The sequence below is a fragment of the Podarcis raffonei genome, chromosome 4 (assembly GCF_027172205.1).
Source record: "Podarcis raffonei isolate rPodRaf1 chromosome 4, rPodRaf1.pri, whole genome shotgun sequence".
Classification (NCBI taxonomy): domain Eukaryota; kingdom Metazoa; phylum Chordata; class Lepidosauria; order Squamata; family Lacertidae; genus Podarcis; species Podarcis raffonei.
In genome coordinates, this window is record NC_070605.1 from 58,703,213 (window position 1) to 58,717,254 (window position 14,042).

Below are 14,042 nucleotides of genomic sequence, written 5' to 3' on the forward strand. Positions count from 1 at the left end.
TATTTTAATGACCCAGGTAGGAGAATCAGCACATACATACATGCCCTGGCCCTTCAATAAATGACAGCAATTAGCCAAACATATGAGGGTAAGATTTGATACCTTATGTCCCGATTTTGATAGGTTCCAGTTTGGGTATTATCTAATATAGTAAGATCATGAAATAATACCCACATTTAGAACTTGGATACTGGAGCCATTTCTGCTTGTTTAGGGAGTTACTTGTACATTACTGGATCTCAGATACAGTCATACTGTGAGTTGAATGTGCTTCAGGCTGAGCGCTTTCGGGTTGCACTCCAGAAGTAACGGAGCACGTTACTTCCGGGTTTCGCCACTCGCGCATGCGCAGACGGTCAAAATAACGTCGCGCGCATGCACGGAATCGGCAAAACGCGACCCGTGCAGACACACCATCGCGCCTTACGTTCCATTCAGGATGCGAACGGGGCTCCGGAACGGATCCCGTTCGCATCCCGAGGTACCACTGAAGTTTTGTTGTGTTGTTCCCACTCTGAAAATATCAATTCCGCTTCAGATGGCTCCTCTGCATCACTGTTAAGTGCCTAGTCCTAACTACTACTAGCAGACTGTCAATAACGTAACAAACCCCTAGTTACTTCCTGAATGAAACATAATCAGGAATACACAGAAACAGAACAGTGTGTGGAAATTATTGTCCTCATATAGCTGTGCGTCTCAGTCTAACCCTTCCAGTAAATGGCAATGAAGTGAAGTCAGACATGAGCATGAAACAGGAAGGTTTACCCCCACTTCTCACTCCTTAGAATTTTCTTCTCACTTCCATCTATTTCACACAATGAGTACAAACTGTGGCTAATCTTGTCAGCAGGTACATGAGGGTGGGGGTTTGTTCCCATTCTCTTACTAAATAGCCTGTTGGGTTAGATTAGTTGCAACCATTGATTTACAAGATCCAAAAGAAGTGTTCACAAGGGAACGATGAGCACCACTATAGTCCTTTAGTTAACTGCCACTCCTCCTACAACCAAGGAGAAAAGGTCTTTTAAAAATAAAGCACTGGTTTCCCTCACTGACTGTGGTAACCACAACTGTAAGAACTGCTGAGGAAGTTCCTTCCACAGGTTCTTACAAACAACTAAATGCTTCACATCATAATTTACCATACACACAGCGCCAATGAAGGCCTTCAGGAATCCATAACGCTGGCCACAGAGAACTCAAGAAATTATCCCTTCAATTCTATCCCTTCTATGAGCAATACCTTTAATCTATATTAGTACAGCAATCTGAATCCTATCTGATAAGAAAATATGTTTATTGTATGAAACGTAATTGCACTAAAATTTAAGGCCTGTAATTCCACCTTCAGCTTTCAATCGTTTGCCAAGCAAATTAAAACTGCAGTCATTCTAAACTTTAGCTTTTTTAAGGTGCTCCCGCAACACATTCATCAGAGTGCTCCCAAATAGTTCAGATCTAGTTATAATAGCAAGTTATAAAACTGTATATATAAAATTGTTATATAAAATTATAATATATATATATGTGTGTGTGTGTGTGTGTGTGTCTATATATATATATATATTTAAATCAAGCAGAGATTAAAAGGCTGAATTATTATAATCATTCAGTATACTTCCTATTACAGAAAAATGGAAAATATGAATGTGAACAAGAGATCTAAAAATTGTGATTCTCTTAAAAATACTCAAATGAAATACAAGGTGTAATTCTGAAAATGCAATAGCAGCCTGTTTAAAAATGATGTAGCTATCTTATGGCCATATGCCATATGCTGAAACATAAGGTGGCTGAAAAGAACTAGCCAACTCCAAGATTTATACTTTAATATACGATGACAAAAATGACCTAGAATGATGTATATATTTATTCCTTCATATTTCCATGAACAGACTTTAAGAAAAAGAAAAAAGACTTTTTTTGGATGTGTGGATATATTAATTGGGGTGTGTCAAAGCTTAATTTAGGGAGCACAGTCAAGTTTCTTATGCATTTTTACATATTTCGGCTACTCTTGGTACATGTGCGCACACACGTACACATTCTCCAAATAAAGTACTGGCCTAAAGTACAGCATCACCTCTTAGATTACAATCTTCGGCTGTATGGATTTATCAGTTTTGATGGTCCAAAGCTTATTTAAGGGTGCATACCCCTAGTTCTTTATTCTCTTATTTAGGCATGATGGCACCATGTTCTTGTGAAACCCTGGAATCACTGATTGAAAGAATGATTGTTTTTAACTATTTTTATTGTTATTGATATGTTCGCCACACTGTGAGGAAGAGACGGATATAAATGAAATGAAATGAAATAAATGATAACTAGTGAAATTGATAATATAATGAAACTCCCTAATTATAGTTTGATACAAATTTTATGGATGTAGATGCACAATAGGAGGATGGCCAATGGCCATTTTGGAATACTGCTTCCTCAGACCTGTGCCAACCTGTATATGATGTCTATCTTATTTTGATCATTCCAGACTTGCATTCTATCCAAGTAGAAAATGCCACCAGTAATGGCATTCCTACAGAAATCTCTTACAGGTACAGGACTATCACTGGTATCTCAGTGATCGTTCTGATTCATAGTATTTGTAGGAAAGTTTCCATTATTGTAGCTAAATTAGGCCTCAATCCAGGGAGCCACAGAATGAGCTCCACATGAGAAGTCACATTTCTAAGGCTGCAGTTCTATGCATTACCTAGGAGTTAAGTCCCTCTGAAACCAGCAGGACTTAATTCTGAGAAAACAAGCATAGGGTTGCAGGACATTTTCCAGAACTCCTTGTGTAAATGCAATATGACCACACATTCAACAAAAGACTTGCAGGATATTCAGAAGAGACTTCTGAGCTGCATGGGGAAAGTGAGAAATCAAATTTCTGTAAGGCACTGTCTAGCTTATGTCACAATGAGAAGCTGATTCTGTCCTGCAAGAGATATTTTCTTTTTTGTTGTTAAACCATCAATTCAATTTACATGGAACTTGAAACGGCTTACTTTTTTAGAAATGCAACAAATAAATAAATTACAGAATATCACTGTCTAAATACCTCAGATCACAACATTACAAAAATATGACTAAGCAAAATCTATTTTTAAAAAATATTGGTTTTTTTAACCATCCTGTATCACCAAACAGGGGAAAAAATTCCACAAGAAATCAATTTGATTTATTTCCAAATAGAAGCAGTAAGGACCTAACGATAAGTTACACATTCTCTGATAATCCTAGTCACGCATGTGTTTGCAAAACTAGACTACTATATTGAATAAGTGCAAAAATAAATTAACAGAATGAAGCTTAGTGTATCCATTGCATGAACAGTATGTGCATTAAAAAAACATTGACAAACTTATTGGTTATGGCCTAATTTTATCAATACACTAAATAAAAACATAGTCAATTACCATCATACTAACTTCAGTCAATATGACTTCTGTTATACAGTGGTACCTCTAGTTACATACTTAATTCGTTCCGGAGGTCCGTTCTTAACCCGAAACTGTTCTTAACCAGAAACACCACTTTAGTTAATGGGGCATCCTGCTGCTGCCGAGCCTCTGCTGCGCAATTTCTGTTCTCATCCTGAAGCAATGTTCTTAACCCAAGGTACTATTTCTGGGTTAGCGGAGTCTGTAACCTGAAGCGTCTGTAACCCAAGGTACCACTGTATACACACCCAATGTACCAATGAATTGTTGCCTTAAAAAAGAGAAAAAAGAAAATAAACAGAAGACTAAAATGCATGAAACTGTAGTGGAGACCTTAAAATAAAATACATTTCACTCCATGCAACTGTCTTTGAAACAAAGTTGTTCCAACAGTAAACAAGAATTCCCATGAAACATTAGGGTAACAAACCATAAACATTATACAAAGTACTGGCAAAAATGACTGAGGATGGATTCAAAGTGCACTGAATATATCTGATGGCAAATTCTATCTAACCACACGCATAGGCATACGTCTCATTGCATAACAGTAAAACCTTACTTAAGAGCTTCCTTGGCAATATATTATCACTGATATTAGCATATAAACCTCTGGGTATGAGTGAGAAAGAAGTTGCCCTCTGTTGCAAGGAGAAAACACCAATCTACAAACATGGGTATAGATATTTCGGTTTCTGTCCTAACATACAATGAAGATTACCTTTACACATACTTTATAAGGAAATATAAATGCAATGTATTTACACAGTTATTCAACATACTGAATTTAGTTGGCACACTAGTCAGCAGCATAAATAGATTTTATACTAGAATTTCTTATATTGAATTGTGCATGGATAATATTGGGCCTACCATACTTCTTTAACATGCCCTTTAAGCCTGAAAGGTTCAAGCACCATACTATCACAAATTTCATTAGAATAAGGTCTACAGTATAACAAAAGAATTGCTGCAGCACAAATAGAAACCTAAGCAAGTGCACAGAGGAACTAGAAGATCCAAAAACCAGAGTGCAATACCAGAAGCTTGCTTATCATATACACCCACCAATGCCTAACTGCAAGCCAGGAAGTAAGAGTTATCATACTGCCCTGCCCCCATATTAAGAACAGAAGCAGATGCACTAGCCTTATCCAAAGCAGGGTATCAGGGAAATGTTTGCAACACCTTTTTCCTATCAGCTCAATGCTTCAAATGAAGAACTGCTTGTAAACATTAAATCGGACCCTGAGGATTTGTTTACACTAGTATTTCACTTGGTATGAGAAGTACAAAACACATATTCCTGTGCTGTCCCCCCCCCCCCCGTACAGAGTAGAAAATGCATTCTGGAAATTAAGAGCAGAATCAGACATATATCATAGTTTAAATATCCTTCTCTGCACCTTAGATCAAGAAGTATATAATTTTCATATCCAACAAAAACAGCAAACTTCTTACAACAGGCCTAGAAAAGTGCTCCTGAGAGACTGCCATTGTTGTCACTAGGTACCATACACTTAAATGTACTTGCATGTTCTAAAACAGTACTGATTAGCAAACTTGAAGCAACACTATGTTTACATAAAAAAACTAACAGTGGAGGAGGGGGAGTAAAATAGACTCAGAATAATGACCACATTATGAACTTGCTCCTATCATAAACCACAAGCTTACCTGAGCGAGTAACTATGACAAAAAACTTAAAGATGCCAATCCATAGGACAGATACCTCAGGATTATCATGGACCCAGGAAGCAACCCAACAGGAAAGTCGTTTAGGTTCCCCCACAACTCAGTGATACTTTGCTCAATAGCAAAATAGAACCTAGTTATTTTCTGACACAAAAGTCAGACTCTCCACACAGGCAGTTTTTCCTCTGAAATTGTTTAGCACCTCATAGGCCTGGCCTTGTGCATCTGAAAAGGCCCACAGCCCTCACCAGTACTGATGAACAATGTAAATGAACCCAGGCTGAAACCTAAAAATGACTGAAGTGTTCAACTGGCTGCTTAGATCTTGCCTTTTAAAAAAACTATTATAACTCAGAGGAAGCAATTCGTTCCCAGATGGTTTGGATTGGTGTTATCATCTAAGAATGAAGAGTTCTACACCATGACCATTACCTACTACACATTATCATTTAAGGCATAAATTGTTGCACCATCCATGGTTTTGACACAAACTATTGGTGAACTTAGGGGCGCAGGTGGCGCTGTGGGTTAAAGCCTCAGCGCCTAGGACTTGCCGATTGAAACGCCGGTGGTTCGAATCCCCGCGGCGGGATGCGCTCCCGTCGCTCGGTCCCAGCGCCTGCCAACCTAGCAGTTCGAAAGCACCCTCGGGTGCAAGTAGATAAATAGGGACCGCTTACTAGCGGGAAGGTAAACGGCGTTCCGTGTGCTGCGCTGGCTCGTCAGATGCAGCTTGTCACGCTGGCCACGTGACCCGGAAGTGTCTGCGGACAGCGCTGGCTCCCGGCCTCTAGAGTGAGATGAGCGCACAACCCTAGAGTCTGTCAAGACTGTCCTGTATGGGCAGGGGTACCTTTACCTTTATTGGTGAACTTACTGGTTTTTTACTATGTCAACCCTGAGCTTTACATTTATACACATGTTTAATTAACTATGACTAACTTTCAATGAAGCTCTTCACTGCAATCTTTGCCTGGTGACAGCCCATTCTGGAAAGTAAGCCCCCAACCACATAAGGCCTGGGACATCACTCTTTCAACAGAACCCATCTGTTTTAAATCCATCTGCCCTAGTTTGCAATTTCTGCATACTTTTAATTTAGGCTACAATACTGTCCCCACTTACCATGGAGTAAGCCCCAACCAACTCAATGGGACTTATTTTGGAGTAAGCATGCATAGGATTAACCTTAATATTTTTTCATATTCAGAAACGTCAATCCAAACCATACAATGACAAGATAACAATATACTATTCATTTGCATGTATACTCTAGCAATGTTACCCAATTGTTGGGCTCTGCTCAATAGGAAAAGAAACCTTCTCAGTTCTAACCCTTAAAACCCACAAGTACCAAACTCTGTTTTAATAATGTCACAAGAACCTAAGCCTCAAGTTATATACAAAAGATAAATACACATTTGAACTAAATATACAAGAAAAATGAAAACACGTTACAGTTATATCATGTGATATTAAAAAGAACACAATACCAAAAGTACTCAGGCTGTTCATCTTTGCAGATTGCGGCCTAACATTTTAAGCAGCAGAAGCTCATCCATTTTTTTAAACATATGTGTCTCATCCTAAAACAGTTTTCAGTAAGATTTCAAATTCTGATAGTCTCTAACATACCAGAAACTATATACGCACAGCAGATTTTTAAAAAATTAAAATAACTACTTAAACATTAAATGCTTTGGAGAACCTGTCTATTTTAACATTGCAACGAAAGCCAATAGAACAGAGGAAAGCGCCATTACATAAAACAAAACAGACATACCCACGTAAAAAATCATTCACAACGTAGTAAGTTCATCAGTTACACCAAAAGGAAAAAAATGTAAGCAAGCATTAAGGTCTAAAGTAGACTATTAAATCCAAATGGGAATGCCAATTTTAAAATAAGGAAATAATTTCATTTATATCCAGTCCAAAGCATTAAGATGTCAAAATATAGACTCTAGCACTGAAAATGCAGTGTCAAATGAATCAGCATTATACTCTTTCTTGCAGCATAATAATGGTTAAAACTGTCCAGAAAATTAAATGGTCATATCTGGGCGCTAAACAGCTGCATGTTCCACAGGTTGATGCCGTTTATCCATGCTGTAAAAGTGCAATATTCTGCTTTAGAAAACCGGAGGCAGCAGCTCTCAATAAATTAGTGGGATCTGCAGCTCCAAAAAGCCACACTCTTCAACTGATATACATATTCATCCCTACTATTTATTTCCCTGTTTACCTCCTCCCACCCTGTTCTTTCCCCTCCCTATCCGGCCATCTTGGGCAGTCAGGAGCAGCCATTAGTTAACTAAATGACAGGACCAAGAACTTTTTTAAATATAGGAACAAGATTTCTCTTCACACGCTCAGGTGAGCAGCAACAGCCTCTCCCCCATGGCCTGACAAAACAGCATGATGAGGCGAAAAGCCTGGGAGAGAAGACTCACTCAAGGAAGATGCACTTTGGGAGGAAGATGGCTCGAGAGTAAACAAATCACTTGGCGACTGACTCCCCAAAGTGACACACCATGGAAGAAAAGGGATCCCGCTTCTTCTAAAGCCCTTCTTTCGTGCTTATATGAATTAAGTTGGATCGCTTCGGTCCTGTCCAGCTTTATGAGTAAATATGAGCAAAAGGGCTTTAAAAAACCAGGAGGGAAAAAAGGAGGTCCAAGGTGGCCAATGGCAGATAAGGAACGCCCGATCTCCCGATTATTCGCGAGGTTGCTCCCAGCTGGAGGGATTCAGGCCAGATGCGCAGGCACTCTCTGTCCTACTTTTTGGACAAAGCCCAGAAAGTGACCGAGAGCAGCTTTCCACGCCACGCGCCCCTCTCTTCCCCCTCCGCGCACTGGGGAGCAGAGGGAGGCACCTCCGGGCACCACACGCGCGCCAAGAGAGCCATTCTCGTCCGAAAGCCAGGGAAAGAGGTGGTGGCCACGCAGGGCAGGCTCGACCCAAGTCTCCTGGCGAGTCCCACGGGCGCGCTGCTGCGGCGGCGACGGCGGTTTAATTCCTCCAGCTCTGCTCCCCACACACACACAACACACACACACACAAGCCCACACAACACACGCGAGGGGAGGGTTGCTCCCTCGTCGATTGCCTCCTCCCCACCCCCACCGGAGCCCAATCCCCCCTTACCTTTAACAGCAAGGCCTTCGTTCTGGCGCCATCTTCATGAAGCCTCTGAAATCCGAAGAGTCGGCTGCAGAAGGGGGGAGACGGGAGAGAGACAGGCTGAGAAAAACAGCCGCGTCCGCCGAGAGGCTGCCCCCCTCGCCCGCCCCACACGGACGCCTTCATCCGCTCCCTCGCGCTCGCCGCCCGCGCTCCGACCTGACGAGAGCACCACAACCGCCGCCGCTCTTTTTTATATTCCCCTCTCTCTCCCACACACACGCGCGCACACACAAGACACACACACACCCCGGCCGAGCGAGAACACCGGACGAGCCGGAGCGCGGAGGCTGCCGTTGGGGGTACCTGTCGAGGCCGGCGAGGACTTCTCTTTCCTCCGCTGTCAGGCTGGCGAAGTCCTCCTCGCTCTGGCCGCTCGCTTTCCCCGCCGCCATTTTCTTTTCCTCATCACCGAAAGAAGCAGTAGAGGCGGCGGCGGCGGCGGCGAGCGACACTCCACACGATTTCATGGAAACGCAGCGCAATTAACTCGCGATCGCAAGCCCCCCCTCCCCGCGCGCCCACCCCAAGGCCCCCCCAGTGCCGGGCGGGGCGGGGTGCCCGACACACACACGCCACCAACACAACTTTTATTACAACAACAACAGCCGGCAGGGAGGGGGAGGGAGAGGGAGAGGCGGGGGGGAGCCCCGCTGCTCGAAGGAGGAGGAGGGAGGGAGGGAGGGAGAGAGGGAGGGAGGGAAGGAGCCCCAGCGCTGGAGACGCGGGGGGGAGGCAGGAGGGGGAGGAGAATAAGGAGGAGGAGGAGGCGGCTGCTGTTGCTGCTGCTGCTGCTGCTGGCGGCGGTGACGGCGGCGGCGGCGGAGCAGTGTTTACATCGCTGCTGAGCCGCCAGCCCCGGCGGCGAGGAGTGAGTGGAGTCGGAGTGACAGGGGCCCGCGCGCGCCCGCGCTGGGTGTATTTGTTGCCTGTACAAACTTCCCCAGCAGCTGCACAAAGTTGTTGTAATTGTGTCACACAGCGAACCCCACGCCGCCACCGTGACCCCCCCTCCCCACCCCGCTTGCCTGTGCCCACGCAGCCAATCGCCGCGCCCAGCCGCGCCCACGTGACCTTTGTTGACTTACGTCAGTCATAGCGCTCCTCTACCGCTACGCTCGAGCTTGGTAGCCGCGCTGCCTTTCACGTAGCGGCTAAGGTGCGGAGTTGGGAAGCTGTACTTCGGGTAGCCCGATTACAGCCGGAGCGCGGAATCCTCCATGTGTGGCCGGGGCGGGGCGGGTGGCGTTAGAAACTTCCTCTACTTTTCTAAAAAGTAGAAAAGGAGCCAAACCTTCCTCACACCCTGTCGGCACAGCATCTACATTTTCGGGACAGATATTCAACGGATAGAGACGCAGAGACAGCAGATGTTTCTGCGGAAGCATTTCTTCATGTCATTCAGAGTCTGGCTGGGCTTTGAAAGCCTTATGACCTCTCGCGCGGAAGAAGGGCAGGGATTGAGAAGCCTAGTTACACAGGATTTTAAAACGTTGGCATTTACGGTACTTTGTTGTTGTTTTTAGGTAGTTCTGCAGGCAGAAATTCAACGGATATGGCCTTTCCCTGTTCATAGAGATGTAAAAAGCTGCACTGTTGAATTTTTACCTGCTTTGCCGACTTTAAAAGAGCAAAGTGGTTCTTGGACGGACGAACAACACAGGATCTGAAAAACGAGAGTATATTTCTAATCAGGAGGCTCGTAGATTCATTATTCCGTATCAACCCGTTTCAGTTCTGTCAGGGCACGAGGTCAAACGTGTACTTTTGTATATTAAAAGACCTATACACCACCCCTCTTCATTTATGTGATCAAATACACACTATCCTTTTCTGTTCAGTTTTTTAAGCGGTCCACTTATTTTGTTTACCGAAATTTATATACTGTACTGCTTTATAGACTGGTTACATAACTGGTTACAAACTCGTTTCCGTCGGCCTAACGAATCATACCGTTTGCTTAAGAAGTGAAATGTGCTTTAAATTCTCCCAGTTGTGTAGCACGACTTGGGAGCAAGACGGGGGAGCACTGAATTTCCAAAACTTTATTAAATAATTTTAAAAAAGCAATTCAACACTGAATGAGGGCGCAGGCCCATCCAATGAGCAGAAACCATTGTGGGGGAACTGTCACGATAGCTTTAAAACAAGCAACGAAATGGGGCCGTGTAACCCCGGTCCTATTTTATCTGAGGTTGGTTTCCGCGCAGTCCCTGCGTCTAGGACTCTTTCCCCGCTAGTGGAGGAGTCTTCGTCAATCGAAAACCGGAGGCTTAAGTCGCTTTCATCCCCTATCTCTTCGGCTTCCGCCCTCATCACTGGCCGTACGCCATTGGTCGAGAGGGCGGGATTTATGTGCACTATGGGCTGTTATTCAACCGTCAGTGAGTCAATCAAGCGACTTTGTCAGTTACCGAAGTAGCAGCAAGTTTGTATGCGGCCTTTAAATTAGGTGCGGGGAGGCCCCAGCGGCGGCGGCGGCGGCCAGCAGTTGCTCGAGGGGGAATAGGTTTGGGATTGCGTGCGCATAAATGGCTGCTGCGCTTAAACAGGCGGCTGGTCTGGAGACGCTGCTAGGGAGCCCGTGCGCGTGAAAACACGCGTGGTCGTTACTGCCCCTGTCGCCGGCCGTCTCCTGCGCAGAAGGGTGCGGGGAGGGGGCGCTCTTCTCGGCCAACGGCTGCGACCCCCGCCCTGCTTTCCTCCCGCCTTCCCTTGGGCCGGGTCTGGGGCGTGGTTCTTCTGGCACCAACGAATAATAATGGCTTCCCTTGCGCGGTGCGTGTGCGCGCGAGGAGAGAGAGGAGTGGGCCGGGGCTTGGAGCCGAGCCCGCCGGGACGCCTCTGAGGGGGCGGTTCGCGAAGCGGCGGCGGGGCGTCCCCTGCTAAGCCTGTGCGCGGCCGCCTTGGGCGCAGTGGCTCCGCTTCCTCTGCGGCGGCGGCAGCGGCTCTTCCCCCGAGTCCCTCTCAGCGAGGGCGAACCGTTAAGTTGCCGCCTCGGAGGAGCGACCCGCCTGCCTGGAGCTCGCTTTGGCCGAGTGAGGGACGAGGGGGCGACTTCCAGAAAGCCAGCCCGGGCTCGCGGCTCCGTTGGCAGGCGCCTTCCCCTTTCCTAGGAAGTGGGGTCAGGGAGCAGCAAGCCCTGCATTAGGCCTCCCCACTCCCCCCCTCACAAAAAAGCGACTCCCGAGTTAATGTGTTTCCTCAGCCCGAAGCAGAAAGCAGCCTTGCCGTGTGCGTGGAAGCCTCTGACTCCAGGGAGAACGTGTGACAGAGGCCGCTTCGGGAGGGCTTCCTCCATTTTCCTTGCTGATTACCTTTCCTGAGAATAGACACGTGTTAGGGTGGAGAGCGGCGAGCCTGGGCTGTGAAAAACAGGGCAGCGCAAATATAAACGTTTCCTAGCGCTTACGGGGGAAAAACAACAAACGCCATACTCGCACACACGTACACATACCCTAACTAACGCACCTTCACGCGTCTTTAGTTCCCCTCAGTACACCCGGAAGGAAGAAAATGCAAAGTTGAAATGTTTTGCTTTGCTTCCCCCAAGGACCGCTCTGGGAGACTTCTCGTATTAATAATTCTGTATTTATCTAAAACCGTCTGTCGAAAAAGTGTGTGTGTCAATAGTTTTACATAATGGAAACATAGGCTTTTTCAAAACTGCCCAATTTCCTAAAATATCAAACACAGTCTAATACTGTATACACTTACCTGAAAGTCAGCCCTGTCTACCTCAACAGGGCTTTCTTCTGAGCAACCTAACTAGAATTTCCCTATTACACTATAATAGCTGTGTGCTACATTCTTGTCGAATGAAAATGGTCCTTGTGAGAGTGAGCTGGGAAATAATAACTTTGTCTCCAAGTACTTTCAGATACAGTTACTAGTGTAATGCCTTGTTTTTGTGATGTTCAGGTAAGAAAGAATTTCATCCAATGAATTTTTATGAGCTGCTGTAGAGTTCTTGAAATTGACTTAAAGGTATACCAAAGGCAAATAGTCTTTACCCTAGTTCTTTATTTTCCAGCTGCACGTAGTACTGCCACACCTCATAATAGTATTGTGAAGACTTGCATGTTGAAGAAGTATTCTGCTTCAATACTGTATAGTTTCGTTTGTGAAATCCTTTGAAAATACGTGGTCATTTTTTCTTCTCATATTTGCATATTGTATTTTTCCTTGGTTTTAATTGGTGAAAATGGGAGTGGTGCTTCTGAAAATTGAATTGACTCTGTATTTCTGCTGAGCCATACCACAGCCATTGCGTTATGCTGTACCACATTAATTTATAAAGCCTGGCGTTAATTTTGGAATGTAAGGACTTCATTCACCAACTTTCTGGAAATGTGAAGTTTGGAAGAGCTGTAGGCACCACCTTCTCTGCTTGTTTCTCTTCTTCCTTGGTTCACTGTTCCTCCCCCCTCCCCAGAGCACATGCACACACACAGCTTTTCCAAGGGTCTGGGGAAAAACGGCATCTAGTAAAACTGAAATGGATCTTCTTGAATTTGCATAATTTTACATGGCACCCTGCCTTCATATTGTTTTAGGATTCTGGTGTTGATCCAGATATCATCCTTGGACTGTGGTTTTATATATGAAACTATAGTAGAAGGAACTGCTGACATGGTGAAACCAGTCTCTGTTAAGGGCTGGCCCTAACAGAGACTATTAAGTGTATCTGTGCATTACTATGGAGTTTGCAAAGTACAGGTGCCATGGACATGATAAGCTAGTGTGGCATAGTGGTTAGAGTGTCGGACTAGGACAGGCTTCCTCAAATTCGGCCCTCCAGATGTTTTGAGACTACAGTTCTCATCATCCCTTACCACTGGTCCTGCTAGCTAGGGATCATGGGAGTTGTAGCCCAAAAACATCTGGAGGGCCGAGTTTGAGGAAGCCTGGACTAGGACCTCAGAGACCAGTGTTAAAATACCCACGTGGCTAGTTACTGGGTGACCTTCAGCCAGTCATTGTCTATCATACCTCACAGGATTGTTTTGGAGATTAAATGAGGAGGGGGGAGAACCATGTACACCAAATTGAACTCATTGGAGAAGAAGTGGCACATGAATGCAATAAATAATAAATTAGTGATGCTTCTAGAAGAGGACATGCTTCCCCGTGTCTGCAGTGACGGAGCTGCATGCTCCGGCACCGGGGATGGGGAACAGGTGGGGGTGTAGCTGGTGCACGTCCCGGGGGCATGGCATGTTGCCTGCGGGGGCATGGTGCACTGCTCACAGGGGTGTGGCACCCGCCACAGGGATGTGTGGCACGTGCCCCAGCAGTGTGCGGCATGCGTCCGGGAGGTGGCTGTGATGGCACCAGTCAGGGAACTGACATCGGAGCGAGAGGCGAAGGGGAGGCTCCCAGATGATGCTGGCGAAGGACCCAGCAGCAGGGGGAGAAACAGCTCAGTAGAGGGGGAAGCAAATCAGCGCAACACCAGGGATAAAGGGGGGCAGATGGGGGAAGCGGAGAGAGGGCTCCAGGACTCTTCACTGGACATCAGTGAGGAGAACACAGGTCCTCCGCTACCCACGCCCTCCCTGCGCAGGAGACTCCCGCGCAGTGAGAGGAGGAGGAGACTGGGTGTCAAACAGCTTTTATGTTGGAAGAGGTTTAAGAAACGCCCACTGACGGATGCTGCCAGCGACTGAGGCAGCCACGATGAGAGAGGGCTGTGCAGTCAGAAGGGTTTAA

General features: G+C 45.6%; 1 protein-coding gene across 4 annotated transcripts in view; it reads right to left on the bottom strand.

Moving 5' to 3' along the window:
• Window positions 1–9,322, bottom strand: part of KDM6A (lysine demethylase 6A) — a 103,586-nt gene extending 94,264 nt beyond the window's left edge. For 3 of the 4 annotated variants that reach the window (XM_053386871.1, XM_053386870.1, XM_053386868.1), the window contains exons 1-2: window positions 8,637–9,319; window positions 8,295–8,358 (exon numbers count right to left, since the gene is read on the bottom strand). In XM_053386871.1, coding sequence (XP_053242846.1) covers window positions 8,295–8,358; window positions 8,637–8,800 — 228 coding nt within the window. In that variant the 5' untranslated portion in view covers window positions 8,801–9,319. Of the gene's footprint in view, window positions 1–8,294; window positions 8,359–8,636 lie in introns of all 4 variants that reach the window. The other variant, XM_053386872.1, reaches the window with a different exon arrangement.
• Window positions 9,323–14,042: the final 4,720 nt, after the last annotated feature.